At 43.1% G+C, this 24998-nt stretch overlaps 2 protein-coding genes across 2 annotated transcripts in view; one reads left to right on the plus strand and one right to left on the minus strand.

Annotated features, from left to right (window-relative positions):
* Positions 1 to 7764, minus strand: part of HADHA (hydroxyacyl-CoA dehydrogenase trifunctional multienzyme complex subunit alpha) — a 55280-nt gene extending 47516 nt beyond the window's left edge. Inside the window, exon 1 of the mRNA XM_049784472.1 lies at positions 7396 to 7764. Within this exon, the coding sequence (XP_049640429.1) occupies positions 7396 to 7465 (70 nt within the window). The 5' untranslated portion in view covers positions 7466 to 7764. The remainder of the gene's footprint in view (positions 1 to 7395) is intronic.
* A 106-nt stretch (positions 7765 to 7870) lies between these two features.
* Positions 7871 to 24998, plus strand: part of HADHB (hydroxyacyl-CoA dehydrogenase trifunctional multienzyme complex subunit beta) — a 43279-nt gene continuing 26151 nt past the window's right edge. Inside the window, exons 1-4 of the mRNA XM_049784481.1 lie at positions 7871 to 7986; positions 13893 to 13967; positions 14077 to 14121; positions 24358 to 24457. Coding sequence (XP_049640438.1) covers positions 13901 to 13967; positions 14077 to 14121; positions 24358 to 24457 — 212 coding nt within the window. The 5' untranslated portion in view covers positions 7871 to 7986; positions 13893 to 13900. The remainder of the gene's footprint in view (positions 7987 to 13892; positions 13968 to 14076; positions 14122 to 24357; positions 24458 to 24998) is intronic.

Here is a 24998-nt window from a genome sequence, read left to right on the forward strand (position 1 = left end):
CAATTTCTGAGCACTTAGCCAGGAGAAACCCCTGAGCATCAAACGGGTGTGGCCCGAAAAACAAATAAAACAAAACAAACAAACAAACAAACAAAAAACCTTAAACCAGAGCTGGAAATGAAGTCTTGCAGGAGTGAGATTCTGGCTCTGATCCCTGACAGCACAAATACGTAAATGCCTAGAACCCACTCCTTAATATTAGTGACTAAAATACTAGGATACACAAAACACATCCAGAAAGGTTTCTTTGGTGGCTGTTGTTAGCTTCGTTTTTTGGGTCATATTGCCCCAGGGCTTACTCCTCGCTCTATGCTCAGAGGTGACTTTTGGCAGCGCTTAAGAGGCCACATGGAGTACCAGGGATCAAACCCAGGTTGGTAGTATGCGAGAAAAGCTCCCTACACACTGTATCCTGTTGTTGATTGTTGTTTTGGGACTGTACTCAGTGATGCTCAGGGGTTACTCCTGGCTCTACTCAGGAATCACTCCTAGAGGTGCTCTGGGGCAAATATGAGGTGCCAGAGACTAAACCCCGATCAGCCATGAACAAGGCAAACGCCCTACCTGCTGTACTATCACTCCAGCTCCCAGCAAAAAATTTGTTTTTGCTTTTTTGGGGGGCAGTCACACCCAGTGGTGCTCAGGGGTTACTCCTAGCTCTGCTCTCAGAAATCGCTCCTGGCAGGCTCGGGGGACCATATAGGATGCTGGGAACCAAACCCTGGTCCCATCCCAGTCAGTCACATGCAAGGTAACGTCCTACCACTGTCTATCATTCAAGCCCCAGAAAGACATATTAAAGCAATATCAATTCAAATAAAAACCTGCTAATGTTACTCCACGTATCTCCTATTTATACCTGTTTTTGGCTGTATTATTTATTATTACTGAAACTTCTTTTTTCCTTCTTTTTTGATTCTGGGGTCATACCTGGCTGGGCTCAAGGGGTTCCTCCTGGTTTGGTGCCTGGGGTGTCATTCCCAGTTGAACTCAAGACACATCCCTGCATACACTCAGACTATGAACTACTGCTCCTTCCCTAAAAACTTCAAAACCTGTTGTTGACACAGATTGCACCTGAGTAACACTAGTATCCATATTGTCTTGGACGAAAAACCCAATTTCAAAATTAGCCTCAAAACTAATTTCAAAGTGTGGAGTGCCTGGCTGATTTAAGAATGCTGTCAATCGGGCCCTGAGAGATAGCACAGCAGCGTTTGCCTTGGAAGCAGCCAATCCAGGACCAAAGGTGGTTGATTCGAATCCCGGTGTCCCATATGTTCCCCAGTGCCTGGCAGGAGCTATTTCTGAGCAAGACAGCCAGGAGGAACCCCTGAGCATTGCCGGGTGTGGCCCAAAAACCAAACCAAACCAAAACAAAACAAAACAAAAAAAACTGTCAATTGGGCCAGAGATAGCATGGAGGTAGGGCATTTGCCTTGCATGCAGAAGGACAGTGGTTCAAATCCCAGCATCCCATAAGGTCCCCTGAGCCTGCCAGGAGCAATTTCTGAACGTAGACCCAGGAGTAGCCCCTGAGTGCTGCTGAGTGTGACCCCCCCAAAAAACCCAAAACAACAAACCAAACCAAACAAAAAAACCCCCAAACCACAACCACAAAAAAAATGCTGTCAATTATTGCCAAGATAAAAATCCCTCATAACTTCTCAGCAGCTAAATCTCTCCAGCCGGTGTGATTGTCCCTCTGCACCTACTCATCTGCTTCAGAATTTGAGATTCCAGATAAGAATCCAAGAGTTGGCCTCATTTTACCATGAATAACAGAACCCAACTGTTGTTCATAATCTTAGGTTTGGCTGTATATTTGGAATGGATTTTTAAGGTCTGCCAAAATACATGACTTATTTATCAGGTTTGGGGAATCACACATGGGAATGCTCAGGGGTTATTTCTGGGTCCTTCAACAATAGGTGTTTCGCTGTCTCTACCCTGCAACTGCTTAGAGAAGGGAGAAATCACAGAAAATAACAGATATGACAAAAAATGGTCACTCTTTCTCGCTTTCCCCTTTGATTCCTTTAAATAAAACTTTGAATAAACAATAACCAAGATTCAGTAGCTAGGACCAGAATGCTTGCTGCTGTACACATGTCGTCTCTGAGCAATCCAAGGTTCCATTTACATTCAAAGCAAAGCACTTGAGTGGAGTCTGGCAACTTTATCATTGACTAGTGCAGGAGCCAAAATTTTAAACTGTGAGAGTCAGAGAGCCACACCATGCAGTGATCTGCCAAAACAGACGAACACTCACACAAAAGCACATAATTTTAACAATAATATATTAAACATATGCATTTTGCCATTTTGAGCGAGGGTAAAAATCCTGTTCGCCACCCCTGAACTAGTGGAATGGCCATAAGCAAACGTCTGCTGTCTTCAGCGGTCTTCTAGGGAGGAATAAAAGTACAGCATGGCCAAAAAGAACAGTAAGGAAGAAGGCTGCATCAAGCCGAGGAGGCCAGAAGCCAGGCATCATCACATCAGTCCCCAGAGCCTCAACTTCACCAATAACAATGTACTGGTTTCTTTTCTTTGCCTGTCCAGTCCTTGGATTCTGTGCCAGGTATTCATTGCTCTTCCTAGTTATATCAATCCCAACATTTCCTCAAAGCTTTATGAGATTGTATCTACACAGATCTCAGCAGCTGAACATTGCTTTTTCTGTCCTCTAATCCCTTTAGCCTTTAGCATCTTCTACAGGAGTTTTCTACAACTGAAGTGCAATCTCTTTTTTTTTGGGCCAAACCCGGCGATGCTCAGGGGTTACTCCTGGCTCTCTGCTCAGAAATAGCTCCTGGCAGGCACGGGGGACCATATGGGACACCGGGATTTGAACCGACCACCTTTGGTCCTGGATCGGCTGCTTGCAAGGCAAACGCCGCTGTGCTATCTCTCCAGGCCCTGAAGTGCAATCTCTTGTAGTCTATCTCTTAACAACTGTGTTCCTTGTACTGCTGTTACCTACATACTTGAGATGAACAAAAAGACAAGGATGCTCTGCCTGTGGAGTGCAGATCCTCAGGCTACAGGCAATCTGATGTTTTATTGGGGGAAAATCCTTTTCCAGTTAGTAGAGATAATTGAGGCCATGGAAACAGCAATGGGATGAAAAGAAACTTGCTGTCTAGCTCAAAGGGAGCTGGGAATAGAACATGGTTCTAGCTGGTCAGGGTGTCAGAGTGGAAAATGGACTGATTGTGGAATGCAAGGATGGAAGGACGAGGAGAACAAGAGAAACCTCAGAATCATAAACGCAAACAAGAGAAAAACGCTCAAGCAAAAGAGAAACCAGAGGGGTTGGAGCCATAGCACAGCAGGTAGGGCATTTGCCTTGCATGAGGCCGACCTGGGTTGGATCCCTGGCATCCCATATGGTCCCCTGACCTGCCAGGAGTGATTTTGAATGCAGAGCCAGGAGTAAATCCCTGAGCACTACAGGGTGTGGTACAAAATGAAAAACAAAACCCCACAAAACAAATAAACAACAAAACGGAGAAGAGGTAAGGTGGGTAAGGATATCTAAATAGGGGGGGGGGGGGAGGCAAGGCTTGAGTGATCAGGGGTTACTCCTGGCTCTATATTCAGGAATTACTCCTGGTGGAAATTGGGGACCATTATGGGATGCCAAGGACTGAACTCGGGTTGGCTGTGGGCAAGGCGAGCACCCTAACCACCAAAACCATCACTCCAGTCCTCAATCTTTGAAAACCAAATACTTGAGTTAGGTTGGCATCCATTTATTACCTTACAGTTTAAGGCATTTTAAACATTTGAGGGTGGTGGTAGTGGGATCACATCCAGTGTTATTTAGGGCTCTGCACATCAGAGATCATTCCTGGTCAGCTCAGGGGACCATATGTGATGCTGGAGATGGAACAAGGTAAGCACCTGAAAAGGTAAGCACCCAGCTGCACTACTATATTTCTGGGCCCCTTTGCCCCCCATTTTAAACTCATCCACTAACCTAACTCTGTTACACACACACACACACACACACACACACACACACACACACACACACACACACACCCTTGCCCCCCATTTTAAACTCATCCACTAACCTAACTCTGATACACACACACACACACACACACACACACACACACACACACACACACACACACACACACACACGACCCCGAAACAAACGAACAAACAAACAAGAAAATCCCTAAATCAATAGAGAAAAAAGTGAGAAAATCAGTAATCACACAGACATGCTTAAAAAAGTATTCCAGACACAGTCAATGAGAGGGAGAAGTCTAACCCACAGCCCAATCAGTAGAGCTTATTTAAGAGCTACCGGTGAACTTTGGCCTATATCTACCTATGCCAATGAAACAGAAACCTTTCACCTACTTTTTAATTATCTTCAATTGAGTCAAGAAAAAAAAACTCTTTAAAATAGTGGAGTATAACTGCATTCTACGAACACAAATTTCAAGTGAGAAAATGTGACTACTTATTAACAATTTATTAACTAGTTATTAACAACAGTTTTTCTCAAGATTGAGCCCCAAAGAAAGGATAGAATTAGGGACTAATGTGATATGACTATCATATTAGGGAACTCATATACTAAGGGGATTTTCCTCTAAACCATTTCCTGTAAAAGTCATTTTTACCTCTTATATAGAAGTTTAAATTTAAGGTAGGAGTTAAGTAGGCTAGTTTGATCAAGAAGGGATTTTTATTTGTAGTCATGTTCAGAATGACAGTGTCTTTAAGACAGGTTATGTGTTAAAAGTTTAAGAACTGCATATTAGTTTCAGGAGAAACTTAATGTTTCTCCGATGTCCAGCAGAAAATGTCACGATCTCATTCAATGTTTGGCAATAGCTTGGCAAAGAATTTCGGGGTGAAGGACAAATTTGTTGAGTCTAATTGGCAACCCTGAGCTGTGGGAAATTTTAAATTCATTTTCTGGACAATTTCACCAAATACACGAACTCTTAAAAAGAGCAGTAACAAGAAGGTACCATATTTTCATATGGGTTTTTAAAAAATTGTAATTTATATTTCTATAAAAACTAAAAACTAAGATTAACTGCGCATGTAAAACTGCACATGTAAAAAAAGTTCTTAGGTTCACAGGAAAAAAAAAAGTTTTTCAGGGCAGGAAAGAGTTAAAAGTAGCTAACACCGGGAGCTTTACATAAATTTTGCAAATGACAAAACAGACATAGGAAGCAGACATAAACTGTCCAAGGTCACCAGAGGGTAAAAAGGCAGAGAGTTAAATTCAAATCCAAGACAAACTCAGCTCTAATGCTTTTAACTGCTTTGTCATATTCTTCTTCAAGTCAAAGAAAACCTCAAGTTTCATTCATCAGACAAGGGAGAAAAATAAAACCCAGTTAAAAGATTTGTCCAAAGTCACAGATCATTAGTGGCCAGAAACCACATGACCCACCAGCTCAGCCATAGATCCGCTACTAGTCTGTTAACAAGGACCTTAGAGTCAAGCTCATAAATATACATCGGATTGGATGTGTGTTAATAAATGGAGGAAATAGAAAAAATCTATAGGTAAGACTAACTGTAGGCGGTCACATTCTTTACTTCTTTTACTCAAGCCCTTTCTCCAGCCTATATTTCAGTTTTTTGTAATATGAGAACTGGTTCACACAGTTTCAAACCACAGGCCCAAGGTAAAGGGAAAAAACTAGTGAAAGTGAGAAAAAAAATAAAGAAAAAAATCTGGACCACTCCAAATTCAGCACTTCGAGTAAAGAAAGAGCTTTGCCTACCCCCTCAGGGGGCTCAGAAAGCTGGAGGCTCTTCCAAATCCGGCTTCTATTTTAGTGACCTGGATTAAGGACAGTATAGAACAGTCACGTTCTGCCAGAGATGCTCGGAGAGGAAAAATCCTTGACACCCACCTAAATCCTCTTAACAGTTCCAGTGCAGAGAATAATAAAGACCCTTCAAAACTGACAGCACAGAGGTCAGCAACCAGCTTGGAAAGAATTCTTCCAGCGGATCTTATTTAATTCTATTGACGTCTTTTTTTTTTTTTTTTAAATACCTCTTCCATTTAGAGTTTCCTTCCTATAAAACCAAAAATGCTAAAAATGCCTCTTCCAGCCAGCCGCTGGACCCCCCCCCCCCCAAGCTAAATTGCAACCACTGAGCTGGACTAAGAACTGCAAGAGCTTTGACTAGAAATGCAGTTGTTTTTTTTTTTTTTAAATAAAGTTATCTTTTAAAAAGTAAAATTAGAGGGGCCGGAGAGATAGCACGGAGTGGGGGGCGTTTGCCTTGCATGCAGAAGGACGGTGGTTCGAATCCCGGCATCCCAGAGGGTCCCCTGAGCGAGCCTGCCAGGAGCGATTTCTGAGTGCAGAGCCAGGAGGAACCCCTGAGCGCTTCTGGGTGGGACCCCAAAACCAATATATATAATTATAATAGTTAAATAATTAATATAATAATCACATTATTATATATTATATATAAAATAAAATTAGAGGGGGCCAGAGCGATATAGCACAGCGATAGCTCGAGAGCCTTGCAAGCAGCCAACCCAGCACTGACCAGGTTCGGATCCCAGGCATCCCCATAGGGTTCCCCCCCCCCCCCCCGAGCCTGCCAGGAGCCATTTCTGAGCGCAGAGCCAGGGGTAACAGTGGGGTATGACCCCAAAACCCAAAATAAACTAAAATCACTAAAATAAGACAAAGGGGGCATAGTGGCACCGTCTTGTGCCAAGGCCATGTCGTGTGATCCAAGAAGCAGCTGAAGGTGCAGAGTTGCATAAAAGAGATGCCACCGCCAAATTCTCCTAGACTCCCCACTTAATGGGGGACACACACACAACTCCTGGTCACCAACCAGCAGGAGTTAAGTGACAGGAGGAGACACTTGAGCGCAGCAGCGCAGAGACATAGCAGCTAATGTGGAGAGCCTGGAGCAACGGAGGAAGAGCTTCTTGGGGGGCGCAGCACCCCCAAAACAACCGTCCTGAGGCGCTGAGGGGTGGACTCCTTGAGCACCCCAAAACAGCCTTGTGAGGCGCTGAGGGGTTGGCCCCTTGAGCACCCCAAAACAGCCGTCCTGAGGCGCTGAGGGGTTGGTCCCTTGAGTACCCCAAAACAGCCGTCCTGAGGCGCTGATCCCTTGAGCACCTCAAAACAGCCTTGTGAGGCGCTGAGGGGTTGGCCCCTTGAGTACCCCCCAAAAACAGCCTTGTGAGGCGCTGACTCCTTGAGCACCCCAAAACAGCCTTGTGAGGCGCTGAGGCGCTGACTCCTCCACAGGCGGCGACGACGAGCGCTGAGGCCTCGAGGCGCCGACGGAGGTCAGTGAGGACGGGGCCAAGCCGTGGCGATGTTGCTGCTCTGCAACTCCAGGTTCGACGCCCCTTCTGAGCCTCACCTGGGGCGGCACGGAGGCTCCGAGAAGCGCTGAAGCGGCTGAGGCTGCCAATGGCCCGCGAGGCCACCATCTTGAGGCGGAGGACGACGAGTGCGGCCGAGCGTGTGTGTGGGAGAAGAGCGTTGAGGAGTCGCGAAGCTGCGCCAGACTTTTGCCTCTGCCCCTCCGCGTCCCCGGATAGGCGTCCGTCGAGCCGCCTGAGCGGAAATAGGGAGGAGTCGATGGGAAGAGCTAGGAGGAGGGCGGGGTTTCTGATCAGGCGCTCCACGGGGCAGCCCCGAAAGGACCCCTCACGGGACGGAGGCGAGAAGGGAGGGGTCCTTCGAAGGGGGGGCAGAACTCGCCCCGACGGCTCGGCGAGACCTGTCAGTTCGGCTTCGCCAGCTCGGGGGTCCTCGGATAGGCGCCTGACGAACTGCCTGAGCAAAAATAGGGAAGACCAATGGGAAATCCTAATAGGAGGGCGGACTTTCTGATCAGGCGGTGGTACGGGCAGCCCAGGAAAGCCGCCTCCGCGCACAGGCGAGGGGGTCCTTCGCAGGGTGTCTTCTGTCAGGTCCGACGTTCGCCCGCAGCAGAGGAGACGCTGAGGTGAGGAGGAGAGGCGAGCCGAGGTGAGGCGACGAGGCGGCGCCAGGCTTTCTCCTCACACTTGCTTGCTTCTTCTTCATCATAACTCCATTGCAGATTCCTTTTCTTTTCTAGAAGCTTCTATTCTTTTTTTTTCCTTGCAGAATCCAGAAGGTGACCTGGTCCATCCTCAGAGACATCCTCAGAGTTGAAGGGAAGGCACTCACTCACTCGCTTTGCTCTTGCTTTCTTTTGCTTGGCACGCAGCCCACCCGGGTTCGATCCCCGGCAGATCGTGGGGTTCCCCCCACCCCCTAAGAAGATTCCTCAGGGCAGAGTCTGAAAGTAACTCCTGAGCCTATATAGCCGGATGTGGCCCCAAAACATGAAAAGAAGTGGTTGCTCCCCTGGCTGGTCAAGCTAGTATGAGAGCCTTTGAACACTAAGTGTTGTGTGTGTGTGTGTGTGTGTGTGTTGCAAAAAAAAAAAGTGATTGCCCCTGTGTGTGGGTTGCAAAAAAGAAGTAAAGCTGTGTGTGTGTGTGTGTGTGTGTGTGTGTGTGTGCAAAAAAATAGTGATTGCTCCCTTGGTCAGCTAGTCCTAGAGCCTTTGAACATTCAGTGCTCATCAAGAGCTCTGTGTGTGTTGCAAAAAAGAAGTGAGCTGTCTGTGTGTGTGAGAAAAAAAAAGTGATTGCCCCTGTGTGTGTTGCAAAAAAGAAGTAAAGCTCTGTGTGTGTGTGTGCAAAATAAAAAGTGATTGCTCCCTTGGTCAGTAGGACTAGAGTCTTTGAACACTAAGTGCTCATCAAGAGCTCTGTGTGTGTTGCAAAAAAGGAGTGAGCTGTCTGTGTGTGTGCAAAAAAAAAAGTGATTTCTCCCTTGGTCAGTAGTACTGAGCCAACACTAACTGCTTATCAAGAGGGATGTGTGTGTGTTGCAAAAAAGAAGTGATTGCTCCCCTGGCCATCTAGTGCTAGAGATTTCGATCAAGACTGCTGATTAAGAGCTGTGTGTGTGTGTGTGTGTGTGTGTGTGTGTGTGTGTGTGTGTGTATTGGGCTGCACCTGGCAGTGCTCAGGGTTTACTTCTGGCTCTGTCTGTGCTCAAGGATCTCTCCTGGCTGGGCTTGTGGCCGAGGATCGAACTCAGGGTCAGCAGTGTGCAAGGCAACCTTTCTATCTGCTGTACAATTGCGCTCCCCCCCCCCCCATAAGCTGGTTTTTGTCTTTTTGGTTTTTGTATGCTGCAAAGATGGACCTGAATCGGATGGCCTTTTCTGAAGGGAAGTCACTTCTCAGGCAGTGTCACTGAATCCTCAGGATCCCAACAGTTAATGTTACTTAGGTTTTCCGGAGGAAGTTTTGAGAGATTTAGGGAGGAAGTTTTCTGACTAACTGGGTGTGTGTGTGTGTGTGTGTGTGTGTGTGTGTGTGTGTGTGTGTGTGTGAGAGAGAGAGAGAGAGAGAGAGAGAGAGGGAGAGGGAGAGAGAGAGAGAGAGAATAGATCCTGAATTTTGACATATATCTCCCCCCCCTCCACTGACTTAAGAGAGAGAAGAAGCAGGAAATCTCTGGAAAAGGGTAGAAAAGAGATTGCTGGAGAGGAATTCCTGTTGAAAGCTGAATCCTGAGTTCTTTCTTGCTGAGAGCTCTTTGAGTGGAAAGAGGACCAGTGGGCACTTTATTTGCCAGAAGGATTCTTGATGGCCAGAATCCCTCCAAGTCTACTGATTTTGACAGTTCAAAACTTGCCTCCTACAGGCAGGTTGCTCTCCTTTCTACTTCTGTCTTGCTTTTAGTTATCTTATCTTCAAAGGCTGGGAGACTTTTTCTTTGCTAGATAGCCAATATTAGCTTTGCATATGTTTAATCTTCCATGAATTTGTTGTGTTTTGTTCTGCAGCTCTTTAAAAATGTAGAAAATGTTGTTAATGAGAAACTTGCGTGTTGTGGTTTGCTAATCTATCACTAATTTAGATTCTAGAGCCCTTTTGGACTCTAGACATGTTTTTCTTCCCTGTAATTGGATACAATTGTATATTCTCTTGGAGTATAACTGTTTAATTTCTTTGATAATGGACATTAGAGAACTATAGAGGGAAGCTAAATATATTTATACCATCACTAAAACTGAAAATAATTGGAAAAATAAAGTAGCAATGTATCAGCCACTGCTTTAGGCAATGTCCATATGTGTGTACATACAAATGTGTATATAAAGATGTACAGAGTGACTGCTGACAGTAACCTTCTGTGGAAAATCCTGGAATTATTTGTTTTATGGACAGGAAGCCAGGGAAATAGTAAGGTTAAGTCACTTGCATAAGGTCACACAAGGAAGGTGGAGCCTGGATTTAGATTTGGGTATCTGAGAGCTGTTCTCTATTCCAGCTCCCTTTCATTTTTCTGTTTAGCACCTTCTTTTCATTACTCTCATGTTCTGCAACTTTATGCATGTGTCCATAGTTTAGATTACTTATTCTAGACCAGGAGTCTCAAACTCACGGCCCCTACAACATTTTGTGGCCCGCGGCCGGCCTTCAAATATCTAGAACTTGGATTTCTTCATCTCTGCAGTTCATCTTTGGAAAGTGATTTGTTTCTGTCTTTGTTCAAGTCGTTGGGCATCTTTTTTTTTTTAGCCTAAAGGCCCAAGAGAAATGAAAGCTTTCTATTATGTATTATTATGTAAGACAGTATACAGTGGCTAGACTGTGGCCCAAATGGTATGGTGTGTTTATATGTAAAACTTATGTGTGTGACCCGAGTTTCATCACCGACATCACCAACACCACAGTCCCTCCCATCCCAGTAGAGGTGGAATCCCAACCCTCTAAAGAGAGTGTCACAAAGAAAGAAACGTCAGAAACCAGTAAATATTTAAGTCCTTGCATAGTTTGTGATAGGTTGGAACTAGGGGTGATTTGGTTGGGTAGTTCTGCCGCAGATTTTCAGGGGCTGCAGAATGAATGGAGACCAGGCCCTAGGTACTTGAAAGCTTACCTGCACCAGAGGGCCCAAGGGGTGCAGGCTGAGAGAGAGAATGAGAGAGAGAAAAGAGAAGAGAGAGGGGGTGAGGGATAGAGAGAAAAGAGAGAGAGATTGCTTATATAGACCAACTGTCGTTTGTGAGGGAGCTGAGAGAGTATGAATTCCATGGGTGGTGGTGCAGATTATTGAGATCCACCTTGGGCACCACCTCAGAGGTAAATCTTTCCAGTTCTCTCTATTTTGAACTAAACATGTTTCAAATTTGAGAAATTATAGAAGACATACAACAAGTCTTTCTTACACTGATACTTAATCACTTTTCTACCATCTAGCCAGCCTTTTATTTTCAGCCCTTGTTTTATATCCACTGATATTTTATATAGACCCCAAAAATGTGTATATATATATTTTTTGTGTATATATATTTTTTTTTTCTTTTTAAGAACAAATGATAGGGACCAGAGCCATAGTATACTGGTAGGGCACTTCCCTGGAACATGATGGACCCAGATTTAATGTCCGGCATCCCAAATGGTTCCCCGAACCCTGCCAGGAGAGACTCTTGAGCACTGAGCCAAGAATAACCTCTAAGTACTGCCAGATGTGGTTCAAAAACAACAAAAAAAAGATGGGCTGGAGAGATATAGCACAGCGATAGGTCAACACAGGACAGATGGTGGTTCTGAGCACAGAGCACAGAGTAGCCCCTAAGCATTGCCGGGTGTAGCCCCCCCTAAAATAAAAACGCCAAAAAGAAACAAATAATAGCGACTATACACTATATATAACTATATCCAGTGGCATTGAATGCCTCTGGTGGTGTGCATGAGGTCATGTGGTGCTCGGATTGAGCCTGGAGCCCCAGTAATGCCAGCCATGCATTCTAGCCCCTGATCTATCTCTCTGACCCCAATTACTTATCTTTTTAAGTCTTAATATTTCCTTGGGTGGTAGCAGTGTGATTTTTTTTTATTATAGACACTAGCAACATCATAGGTCATATTTCAGGCTTCATAGTGATATCCAAACACATTGGTTTGATATACATAAAGCGTATCAAATTAAATGAAGTCTTTCCCAGTTTAATAGGGCGAAAACAACAAACTCTATGAATTGGAGTAACATTCAGTGGTATGCACATACCTTATATCCAGGAAGTCCCATGTTCTATCTTCAGTACTGCATGTTCCCCAGCACTGCTGAGATTAGGCCCTGAGAACTACTGGGTCCTTGGAACTGCTAGAAGTGGCTAAAAACAAAATATCTATGTGATTTTGATGTGCATTAGCAAATAAACCTCTTTTCATATATATAAGAACTATAATTACTTTTTTTTTTCTTTTTTTGGTTTTTGGGCCACACCCGGCGTTGCTCAGGGGTTACTCCTGGCTGTCTGCTCAGAAATAGCTCCTGGCAGGCACAGGGGACCATATGGGACACCGGGATTCGAACCAACCACCTTAGGTCCTGGATCGGCTGCTTGCAAGGCAAACACCGCTGTGTTATCTCTCTAGCCCATTTCTTTTTTTGTTTTGTTTTGTTTTGGTTTTGGTTTTTGGTTTTGTTTATTTTGGGTCACACTCGGCAGCTCTCAGGGGTTACTCCAGGCTCTATGCTCAGAAATCGCTCCTGGCAGGCTCAGGGGACCATATGGGATGCCGGGAAATTTCTGTTAGGTTTGTTTTCATTCTTATTTTTTTCTTAATGACTTATAGGAATAATTCAGGAATTCAGAATTTAACATAGAAAGTAATATAGTTTAAGTATTTTGGGGAGGGGGGATTCACACCCATTGATGCTCAGGGGTTATTACTCCTAGCTTTGCACTCAGAAATAGCTCCTGGTAGGCTTGAGGGACCATATGGGATGCTGGGATTTGAACCACCATCCTTCCTGGATTGGCTGCGTGTAAGGCATATGCCTTACCACGGGGCACCTCTTAAACCCCAAGTTTAAGTATTTTTAGTATAGTTTTTTGTTTGTTTGGGTCACACCTGATGGTACTCAAGGGTTACTCCTTCCTGGCTCTGCACTCAGAATCGCTCCTGGCAGGCACAGGGGATCATAAGGGATGCTGGGATTCGAACTACAGTCCATTGTGGATTGGCTACATGCAAGGCAAATGCCCTATCGCTGTGCTATCTCTCTGGCCCCTTTAATATAGTTTTTTCGATTGAGTCATTGTGAATTATAAAATTCTTGATGATTGGGTTTTGAGCACATGATTTTCCAGCATTAGTCCCTTCACCAGTGTCCATATCCCTCCATCAATAGTTATAGTTTTTTTTTTTTTTTGTAAGAAAACAACAAGCTTGTAAAAAAAAAATTGCAACCTTTGTGCAGTGTAAAAACTAAGTGCCTTAGAGAAAATTTTGTTTTTATTTGTTTTGTTTTGCTTTTGGGCTACACCTTGCAATACTCCTGGTTACTCCTGACTTTATATGGTCTCCCAAGCATACCAGGAGCAATTTCTGAGTGCAGAGTCAGGAGTAACTACTGAGCACCACTGGGTGTAATCATAATTCCTGCTTGACAGGTCATTGTGAGGATTACATGAGTTGACAGTATTTCATGCACTATGAAAGTTATGTCAACATAGTTATAATATTGAATGATAGTTGATAATAGATTAAATTCTATATTTGCTTTTTATTTTATTTTATTTCTTTTTTGGGGGGGTTTCACACCTGGCAGTGCTCAGGGGTTACTCTTGGCTCTGTGCTCAGAAATCGCCCCTGGCAGTCTCTGGGAACCAAATGGGATGTAGGGATTCCAACCACCATCCATCCTGGGCTGGCTGAGTGCAAACACCCTACCGCTGTACTCTCTCTGGCCTCTAAATTCTATATTTGATAGTTGTCATGGATGAGCATATCAGTGGTCACAGGAAAGATTGTTCAGGTAACCCAGGATATATTTATTATCTCTTTTTAGATTTCACAATGACCTCCATCTTGACTTGCACCTTTAAAAGCCTTCCCAGAACATCAGAATGGGCCCTGAGATTTTGTAAGTTTAATTTGTTCTTTTTTTCTTAAAATTAGATTGTCATTTATAAGCACCCTCCACTGATACTGAGTAGTATTACTTATTGTAAATATTTCTTTTTTTCTTTCAGCAATAAGACAACTGAGTTGTTCTTCCCAGCTGCGATCTGCCCCAGGTATAGTAATTTAAAGAATACATATTACTGGGGCCGGAGAGATAGCATGGAGGTAGGGCTTTTGCCTTGTATGCAGAAGGATAATGGTTCGAATCCCGGCATCCCATATGGTGCCCTGAGCTCTGCCAGGTGTGACCAAACCCTCCCCTCCCAAATACATATTACTTTAGTTTCTAGACTTATAAGTTCTGTTTTTGTTGGTTTGTTGTTGTTTGCTTTTGTTTTCCTTTTGGGTCATACCTGGAGGAGCTCTGGGCTTACTCCTGGTTTTGTAATCAGGAATTACTCCTGATTGTGCACCTGAGACCATGTGGGATGCTGGGGATCAAATCCTGGTCAACCTCATGCAAGGCATGTTCCCTACTGCTATACAATCACTCTGGCCCTAGACTTGGGAGTTCTGAATTAAAGTACAATCTAGGGCAGGGGTCTTCAAACTACGGTCCACATATTGTATTTATTCCCATTTTGTTTCTTCACTTCTAAATAAGATATATGCAGTGTACATAGAAATTTGTTCATAATTTTTGTTTTTACTATAATCTGGCCCTCCAACAGTCTGAAGGACAGTGAACTGGCCCCCTGTTTAAAAAGTTTGAGGACCCCTGATCTAGGGGCTGGAGTGATAGCACAGTGGTAGGGCATTTACCTTGCACTCAGCTGCCCAGGATGGACCTGGGTTCGATCCCTGGCGTCCCATATGGTCCCCCGTGCCAGAAGCGATTTCTAAGCACATAGTTGGGAGTAACCCCTGAGCGTCACCGAGTGTGGCCCAACTCCTCTTAAAAAATTCTGCAATCTAGAGCCAGGAGATAGTACAGAAGGTAAGGTACTTTGCTTGCAGCTAATCCTAGTTTGTAGTTTGATCTCTGGTAATGTATATGGGTCCCCCAATTAGTGCCAAGAATGATCCCTGAGCACAGCCAGTGTGACCCAAAAACAAAAACGATTAAAAAAAATCATAAACTTGGGGCCTGAGCAATAGCACAGTGATAGGGCGTTTGCCTTGCACATGGCCCACCCAGGATGGGACTGGGTTCTATCTCTGGCATCCCAGATGGCCCTCCGAGCCAGGAGCAATTTCTGAGTGCATAGCCATGAGTAACTCCTGAGCGTCACCGGGTATGACCCCAAAACCAAAAATAAATAAATAAAATCACAAACTAATTTGCTAATTATTCCTCTCACATACAACATTGGTACATCATCATTGCTTCAGGTTGAAGAAACAGGCCTTCAGCAACAGTGTTCCATGATACAGACTTAAGCTAAGCATCCTGCTTAGGAGGCTATTTGGGATTTGGACCCTCGTGGCATCATGGAGATTCCATAGACTTTGCTGATCAGGTCACCACCATGACCTTTCTGGTCATGTCACCATGACAGTGTAGGTCACCACAGTCAGGCCTGGAGATGATGAGCCCTTAGACATTCTTAGACTCTCCTGCACCCAAAACTTCCCTTTTAAACTTGCAGTTCCTTTTTAAACTTGCAGTTATTGCAAGGCTTTTCTACTAATATCATCCTGTCCTATATACAAGAGGGGGTGCTGGGCAACTAGGTTAACAGGTTGTTTAACAAATAAGAAATGAAAGGCAAAGAAATATGTTGATTTTTATCTAGTCACTTAGGCCCTTAGTGAACCTAGTGAATTGGGCTCTCAGATCTACCTGGACAGTAAGTTAGTGGAAAAGCACCTTCCAGGCAGGATTCTTCTCACTCAGCTCTGCCTTATAGTGTGCAGGGCCTTGAGCTAGCCACTTTGCTTCTGTGTTCTTTAGTTTCTTTGTTCAAGAGAGATAGTTTTATTAACCTCAAATAGAAGATCCTTTAAAGTCTTTTTATTTATTTATTTTTTATTGTGACTGAAGTTTATTTACACAGAATTATTTACGATGCATAGTGACAATGAATGAAGGGCATTCCCACCACCAATGTTATCCTCCCTCCACTCTTGTTCCCAGCATGTCTCCCACATCGCCCTCCTTTACCCCCCAGAATCTTACTGCAAATGGTCTCTGCCTTACAGCTTGTTATAGGTTGGGTATCTATTCTGTTTGGTGTTCCAATCTGGTCATTTTTTTATTTACACTACATGTTCATATGACTGGTCCTGGTATCATTCTTTTCTCCCCTCAATTTATGAGGCTGAATGATTCAAATTTTGCTATTCTGTTGGAGGTAAAAAGGTTAAGGAAAAGGAGAAAAAATTTGGTATCATTACTAAAAAAAAAAAAAAAAATCACTGAATAATATCCACAAAAGTGGAAAAGAAAGAAAAAAGTGGAAGAAAAAGGAGAAGGAAAATAATATCAAAAAAACAAACAAAAATAAAACAAAACAACACCAGAAAAAGTGCTGCAATGGCAGGGTATGTGTTAGCCCACCTTTTTTTTTTTTTTTTTTTTTTTTTTTTTTTTTGTATAGGCACAGCAAGTATTGGGGAAGGAAGGAAATTCCCGTGGCCTAAGAGATTCAGGGTTTCTCTTGAAGCATATTGTCATGGGAACAACCACTGGCTCCATACCTTCTCATTGCCATATCTCAGGATTGTTTTTTTGTTTTGTTTGGTTTTGTTTTTGTTTTTGTGGTGTCAGGAACCTTTCTTCTCTGTTGTGGATGAGAAAATAAGGTCACTATAACAAGCAATCTTGGTATTGGCGCAGGTCCTAGGACAGGGCCTAGGATAGAGTCTTTAAGGTTCTAGACTAGAGGTATTATTCCACCATTGTTGGTGTGTTCAGTTTTCTGTATCATGTTCTCCATGTTTTTGCTCGTTCTCTAAGCTGAAGTCTAGGAAATTATGGTTCCAATGATTCTGCTCAGTCTCTGTTGTCAGAATTGGGCCTCTGTAGTAAGAAGTCTTGATTTTTGTAAAAGACCTGGGCTATAGCCTAGGGTAGGGTTTTGCTTATTGGTCTCAAGGTACATTCTGTTCAGTCACAGTTGTCAAAGTCAGTTTTCTGTAGTTAGTGCTCTTATTTTTCATAGTTCACAGGACGATACATCTTCTGATGATTGGTTCAAGATCTTTACAGCATGATCCTTTTGTATTCCCTTACATTTAGGCTAAGTCTTAGATCTGTTGTTGAAGCTCCTTAAGAAGCCCCCTAAGTTTTCACCATTAGGTCAATTTCCTGTTGCCTCTACAGTCTGACTAGAATAGAGATTTGCAATGACCTGCAAAGGATAACACCTTCTGTCTCATTTCACCTTTCCCCTAGTTGTGATATTCATGCAAGGCTGAGCTATGAAGTCACACAAATAGCCTGGACTCTTGCCAACTGGGTGAAGGTCATACTGAAAGCCAGTGCGGGGGAAGCTCTCGTGCAGTATTTATAATGTTTTTCATAGTACACTATCTTTATGTGTGTTTTCCTAACTATATTATAAACCCTTGTAAAATTTAAGGACTAGTGTCAAAAATTGTCAGTGAGAGATTTGTAAACACTGATAATGATAGTGGTGCAAAGAAGCCTGTGAGAAGTCAAAAGGAATGTGACCACATGATTTGAGAGGAACGAACAGGCATGTGCCTATCCGTAACAGGACTTATGTGGCAACAATTTTTATTTATTTTTGTGTGTTTGGAATATTGCCCAGCAGTACTCATGGCTTACTCCTGTTTCTGCACTCAGGGATCACTTCTGGCTGACTTGGGGAACCATTTGGGGTGGAAGGGATTGAACTCATGTTAGCTGTGTGCAAGGCAAGCACCCTACCCACTTTACTATCACTCTGCCTCCCATGTGGCATCAATTTTTTTAGTATTCTTCTTGAGGCTCATGTTGTCATCCTTGCTTGGTAGAGTTTTCAGCTAACATATTTAGAATAGAAACATTTCTTTTATTTGATATGTGGAGTGGAGCATGATGGAAATATTATTTATACCATAAAATTTTTATTATTATTATTTTTTGGTTTTTGGGTCATACCCAGCAGCACTCAGGGGTTACTCCTGGCTCTACGCTCAGAAATTACTCCTGGCAGGCTTGGGAGACCATATGGGATGCCGGGATTCCAACCACCGTCCTTCTGCATGCAAGGCAAATGCCTTTCCTCCATGCTATCTCTCCAAGCCCATATACCATAAAATTATTTTAAGTGACCAAAATAGTATTTTTCTTATCAAAATGTAATTTCTTTCTTAAATTTCACTTGTAGTGTGCTATTTTCTGTCCTTTTCCCAGTGTTATTGTTTTCTTCCATCTTCATTACTCAGTAAGAGTTAATGCACAGTGGGTAGGGCCTTTCCCTTACATAGACCAACCTGAGTTTGATTCCTGGCATCCCATATGATCCCCTGAGCCTACCAGGAGTGGTCCTGAGCACAGAGCCAGAGTAACCCCTGAGCACCACCGGATGTGGACTTCCCCTTACTGCCCCCCCCAAAAGAAAGATGTAGGATATATTAATGCTTTCGTTATCATATGGACTAGAAATAATACCTGATGGAATTTTTTACTGATTCACTAAGTATACATACTTTGAGCTACACGTACATGTATGCAAAAGGTATAATACATGGTGCATTTTTCATTTGCTTTTTTTGTTTTGTTTTGTTTTTGAGCCACACCCGGCAGTGCTCAGGGGTTACTCCTGGCTGTTTGCTCAGAAATAACTCCTGGCAGGCATGGGGGACCATATGGGACACCGGGATTCGAACCAACCACCTTAGGTTCTGGATCAGCTGCTTGCAAGGCAAACGCTGTTGTACTATCTCTCCGGCCCCATCATTTGCCTTTTAATTGTTTACATAGACTATATGGTAATAATAGAATCTTAGATTTTTGCTTTGTAGAGCTAATCATAGCCCCCACCTCTTATTTGGGGCAACACTGGTTCATTGCTCTGGCTATCACGCAGTGTTGGATATCGAACCTGGAACTCCTATATGCAGACTTGGCAGAGAATGTACTTTAGTACTTTGAGTCATCTTCAAGCCCTTAACTCAAGTTGTTGTTTTTGTACTCTTTTTTTTTTTTTGTGTGTGTGTGTGTGTGGTTTTTGGGTCACACCCGGCAGTGCTCAGGAGTTATTCCTGGCTCCAGGCTCAGAAATTGCTCCTGGCAGGCACAGGAGACCATATGGGACGCCTGGATTCAAACCGATGACCTCCTGCATGAAAGGCAAACGCCTTACCTCCATGCTGTCTCTCCGGCCCCTCAAGTTGTTGTTTTTGATGGAGGGACTCCACACCCAGTAATTTTGAGGGCTTACTCTGGCTCTGTGTTAAAGGATCACTTCTGGTGGAGCTTTTGGTAGTGTAGTGCCAGGTATCGAATCTGGGCAGATAGTATGCCTCACTTGTTGTGCTATCCCTTCAGCCCATCAGGTTCTTATAATACAGTTTTTTTTTTTGGGGGGGGGGGTTTGGACCACACCTGTTTGATGCTCAGGGGTTACTCCTGGCTAAGTGCTCAGAAATTGCCCCTGGCTTAGGGGAACCATATGGGATGCAGGGGGATCGAACCTTGGTCCTTCCTTGGCTAGCGCTTGCAAGGCAGACACCTTACCTCTAGTGCCACCTTGCCGGCCCCCGTTTTTTTTTTTTTGTTGTTGTTTTTTGTTTTTCTGTTTTGGGGGCAATACCTGGTGATACTCAGGGGTTATTCCTGGCTTTGTGCTCAGAAATTGCTCCTGCCTTGGGGACCTTGTGGGACGCCAGGGATTGAACCCAGGTTTGTCCTGGGTCAGCCACGTGCAAGGCAAATGTCCTATTGCTGTGCTTTCGCTCTGGACCCTGTTGTTGTTTTTATAATATTTGACTACTATGTGCCGGGGCTTTTATGGAACATATCAAATCTTTGAGGAAAATTTTGATGTGATTAGGAACCAGTACATGATGAATAATACTTATTTTATTTTTTTATTTTGGGTGAGCACACCTGGCAGTGCTTGGGGGACTGTGCATGCAACCAAGGTTTGTTACATACAAACATGCTTTAGCCCTAGGTCTGTCTCTCTGGCCAAATTTTTGTTTTTTGTTTGTTTGTCTTTGGACCACACCCAGTGCTGCTCAGGGGTGTCTCCTGGCTTTACATGCAGGGATCATTCATGGCTCACTCAGGGAACTATACAGATGCAGGGGATTGAACCTAGGTTAACTGTGTGCAAGGTAAGCATCCTAACCTATACTATCACTCTAGGCCCCCCCCCCCAATTTTAAATGTGGTTTGTAGTATTAATTTATTTTATAATAGGCAGGATGACTTTTTTTTTGAATAGCCAGTTTTTGCCCTTGAGATTGCTACTGAAGACTACTGGCAATTCTTAATAAGGAAGGCTACTCTGGAAGATAGAATGTGAGCTATGCCTTAAGAAAAAGGGTAACAACAAGATGGGTAAAATTAGTTGCCCAGATGGGAGGTGCATTATAATGATAAGATTGGAATCAGCAAAATTGCGTGGAACTGGGGAACTGGTTTTATCTCCTTACATGTTAAGGAGTAGAGGAAAATACTTTTTGTATAGTTAAGGTGGAATCAGGTAAAGCCAAGAATTCATTATAGAAGAGTTAGGAAAGTGAATTTTATTTACCAGTGTATGGAGACGTGCTCAGTTTGAAAAGTGGAATGACAAGATAGCCTCTCATGGGGTGTTTCCTGCTGTGACTGTTCTTTCCAAAGCCAGTCAATCGAGGGTCATCTGCAGTTCAAGTTTGTTTCTGTGGGACCAGATGTGGAACCTACCTACTCAACCACTGAGCCTCTCAGATTTTGTGGCATCTTTTCCTTGTGCAATGAAACACTAGGTTGCCTTGTTACTGCTTGTTATTCCCCTTTCTTTGCTCTCTCTTATTCTGTCTCCTTTCCTGATTCTCCTGCTTCTTCGAGTCTTCCTAGTTCTCTTTGAGATTCCAAAGCTAAGTGTCTTTCTGTTGTAACCAGCTCACTCAAGACTAAGAGACTTTGTAGGTAGAATGACAGGGAAGGTGTTAGAAATCAAGCAGCACAAGGGACCAACTACTTTGGCTCTTGGTACCACAGAGTTTATTGTTTTCCTGAACTTTCTGCCTCTCTTTATTTCCATTTTAAATCTTCTTTTTTTATGCCTTGCTCTTTGGCTGTACTTCAGTCTCTCCTGTGCTGTGCTTGGGGTTGCTCCTGATGGTGCTCTTGGGAGTGAGCCAACTCCCTTGTCCTAGATTTCTCTTTTTGATGCTAAAGTACTAGGCCAGTTGAGCCAGACAGAATCAGGTCACATTCTAGAGTTTACCAAATGGCCTTTATTCATTGAAGAGCAAAAGCATTAAAGGAAGCAATGTCATTATAATTATTTCATTTGTAGTATTAAGATAGTCTTACATATAAAATTACTTCTATGTGATAGATCATTTAACATTTGATAAAAATAAACTGGGGCTGGAGATGTTGCTTAGTGGTAGAGCACTTGCTTTGTATGTGTGAGGACCACCAAAAAAAAAAAAATCACAATAAAACCTCTAATTTTGCTAGGGATATAAATACCATTGTGATGATATATTTACCTTACTTTAAATGTTATTTGAAAAATTTTAAGTGCTAGTCAGTTATTTTTTTTAATTTTTATTGTAACCAAAGTGCATTACAAATTTTTTACTGCATCATTTATGGTACATAGTGACAATGAATGAGGGGCATTCCCACCACCAGTGCTGTCCTCCCTCCGCCCCTGTTCCCAGTATGCATCCCATATCTCCCTCCTCTACCCCCAGAATGCTAGTGCAACTGGTCTCCACTTTACAGCTTGTTGTAGATTTGAGCATATTTTCCACCGTCATTGGAGATAAAAAGGATAAGAAAAAAGGGAGAAAAAAATTTGGTGACAACTACCAAAAAAAGAAAGAAGAGAGAGAAAAAAAAAGAAAAAAAAATGGACCCGGCAAATAAAAATAAAAATAAATCTCTAAATAATAACCACAAGAGTGAAAAAGAAAGAGAAAAGTGGAAGAAAAAAGAGAAGGAAAATAAAGTAAAAAACTAACAAATCAAAACAAAACAAGAAAAAGTATGGGTGCTGGAGTGGTAGGGTTTGGCATTCCCCCACTTTTTTTTTTTTTTTGCATAGGCACAGTAAGCATTGGGGAAGAAAGGGAATTCCCGTGGCCTAAGAGATTCAGAGTTTCTCCATCCTTGAAGCATACCATCATGGGATCAACCCCTGGCTCCATATATACTCATTACCCCATCCCAAAGGCTTTTTTGTGATTCCAGGAAAGTTTCCTCTCAGTTGTGTGTGAGAAAATCAAGCCACTGTAGCTAGCGATCTTGGTATTTGCGCAGCTTATAGGTCAGGGTCTAGGATAGAGTCTCTAGGTTCTAGAGAGGTTCCTATCCATCGTTGTTGTTGTGTTTAGTCTTCTGTAACACTTGCTCCCTGTTTTCGTTCAGTCCCTAAGCCGAAGCCTAGGATATTATGGATCCAAAGGTTCTGCTCAGTCTCTGTTGTCCAAGTTGGACCTCTGCAATAAGACATCTTGTTGTTGTTGTTGTTGTTGTTGTTTTTTATGTGTCCTGGGCTACAGCCTAGGGTAGGGTTTTCCTTATTAGTCCCAAGGTAGGTTCTGTTCAGTCATGGTTGTCAAAGTCAGTTTTCTGTTGTTGGTGCTCTTATTTTTCACAGTTCAAAGGACAATATCTCTTCCGATTTCCATTTAATGTTAGGTGATGAGATAGGACAGCCTAGTCTTAGGTCAATTTTTCCTTTCCTCGTCATAGCATAACTGGCACAAGTTGGTGCCAGAGTAGTATTATAAATCTCCCAATGGAGCTCTTAGTTCCTGGTGGTGTTGCCCGGAGCTGTATCATTTCTACGTCGGGGATCTGGGGATTGGACTAACACTGTCCAATCTCCTGGGGACTGGTTGTATCCACATGACAGATGTTCAGGATGGGAGGCACCCTTCTGCTATAAAAGTGAGTTCTTATCCCTAGAAGATAAGATCTTGTTTCTGTGTCTATGGTTTCGCCTTTTTTTACTGTGCCCATACAAAAATGTATGGTGTCATACTGTTTTGCTGGTGCTATTCTGGGTAAGGATGACAGGCTGCACACACAGTCTCTGTCGTCTGGTTTTGTTCTGAGCTTTTATCCCAGTCAAGGCTTTTTGTACCAAGCAGCACCAAAAATGGTAAGGATAGAGAAAAACTTATATATTACAATAAAACAATAAGACTGAGTTAAAAAGAAAAGGTATTCGAATAAAACAAGTAGTGGAGGAGGCTACTTGTATATTTAGGAATACATATAATTTTTTTTTTTTGAGCCACACCCGGCAGTGCTCAGGGGTTACTCCTGGCTGTCTGCTCAGAAATAGCTCCTGGCAGGCACGGGGGACCCTATGGGACACTGGGATTCGAACCAACCACCTTTGGTCCTGAATCGGCTGCTTGCAAGGCAGACACTGCTGTGCTATCTCTCCGGGCCCAGGAATACACATCTTAAGATGTATTGTTATACAGGTATTGAGCTTCCATAGGCACTATAAGACTCCCAATTAAGTCTTTTGATAAATTCTTGTGGGGAGTAAAAGCCAAGGTACTTTTCCATTCACAGGCCTTGGAATTGAGATAGAAAGATGCTTTGATGCATTATGAGACCATATAGTATCTTTGAGCTGTGAGTTTTGCTGAGGTCGATTCCTGTATTGTGCAACAGTCCACAATTTGGTGGGGGTGAGAGGGGCCATCAAGCATGAGTCAGCAGGCGTGCTGCTTGTAGTTCTTTGCCGAGGCATGAGAACGGGGACCCAGAGGGTGTCTTTCACTGAGGAGCTGGAAGGGGGTCTGTTGGTGCCTACCAAGTTAGGAACTGAGGGTAAAGAGGGTTAAATTAGGGGAAGATAATGGATCAGGATTGGGAGATGAGGGGATAGAAGAGACACAGGGGTAGGGGACAGGCAATACATGACAGGGGCTATATACAATATATATATATATATGAATTGTGATTTCGGCTTGGAGTCAGTACAGAAAGTCACGTCCATACAGACTAACTTTAAAGATCTATTTGAGTGTTATCATCCAAATCTTTGGTATTCTGTTTCCTTTCCAAAGAACCGTCTAGATAGAATAAAGAACATTTTTAGATAATGCTTAAAAAGCATTTCTTAACTATTTTCATAAAGGAGTTGTTTGATTAATGGCAAGTATAACTTAGCACTGAATAATAGTTTTCTTCTAATGTGTATCAGTAAAACTGGCATCATCTGCTTTTACACATTTTAATTGATAGTTCTTTGGATTTTATCTTAAAGCTGTCGAGACCAAATCAAAGAAGACTTTAGCCAAACCCAATGTAAGGAATATTGTGGTGGTAGAAGGTGTTCGCACACCATTTCTGCTGTCGGGCACATCGTAAGTATGAAATGATCTAATTGTTTATTCTTTTTCCTTTTGCTTTTTGAGTTGTGACTAACATAAAAATTACATTTAAGTTTATACATTTTGATTTTTTTTTTTAAGTTTTTGTGCCACGCTGGTGGTGCTCAAGGGTTATTCCTGGCATGTGTGTGTGTGTCTATACAAACATAATTCACTTTGGGGGAGTTGGAGGGCCACCCTGGCAGATCTGAGGCTCTCCACAGACTACTTAAACCATTTTGTCATTACAGTTGTGGGCATGATGATAAGCTGAAGGGTTCTGAGGGTTCACCAGGACCATCTCTGGCAGTGCTTGTGGTGCCATGTGTACCAGGGATTAAACACAGGGCAGAGTACTGCAATAACAGCAACTCTAATAATTGGGACATTTATTTTTGACATTTAAAGAAATAAACAAATAGTATTTATATCCAGAACTTGGTTTCTAAAGAGTGTCCTTTCATAAAAAGGAGCCAGGGTTTCCAGAACCATGGAAATATAAGACAAGCCGGAAGCAGCTAGTTATAGAATCACT

This window comes from Suncus etruscus, chromosome 12, assembly GCF_024139225.1.
Source record: "Suncus etruscus isolate mSunEtr1 chromosome 12, mSunEtr1.pri.cur, whole genome shotgun sequence".
NCBI lineage: Eukaryota > Metazoa > Chordata > Mammalia > Eulipotyphla > Soricidae > Suncus > Suncus etruscus.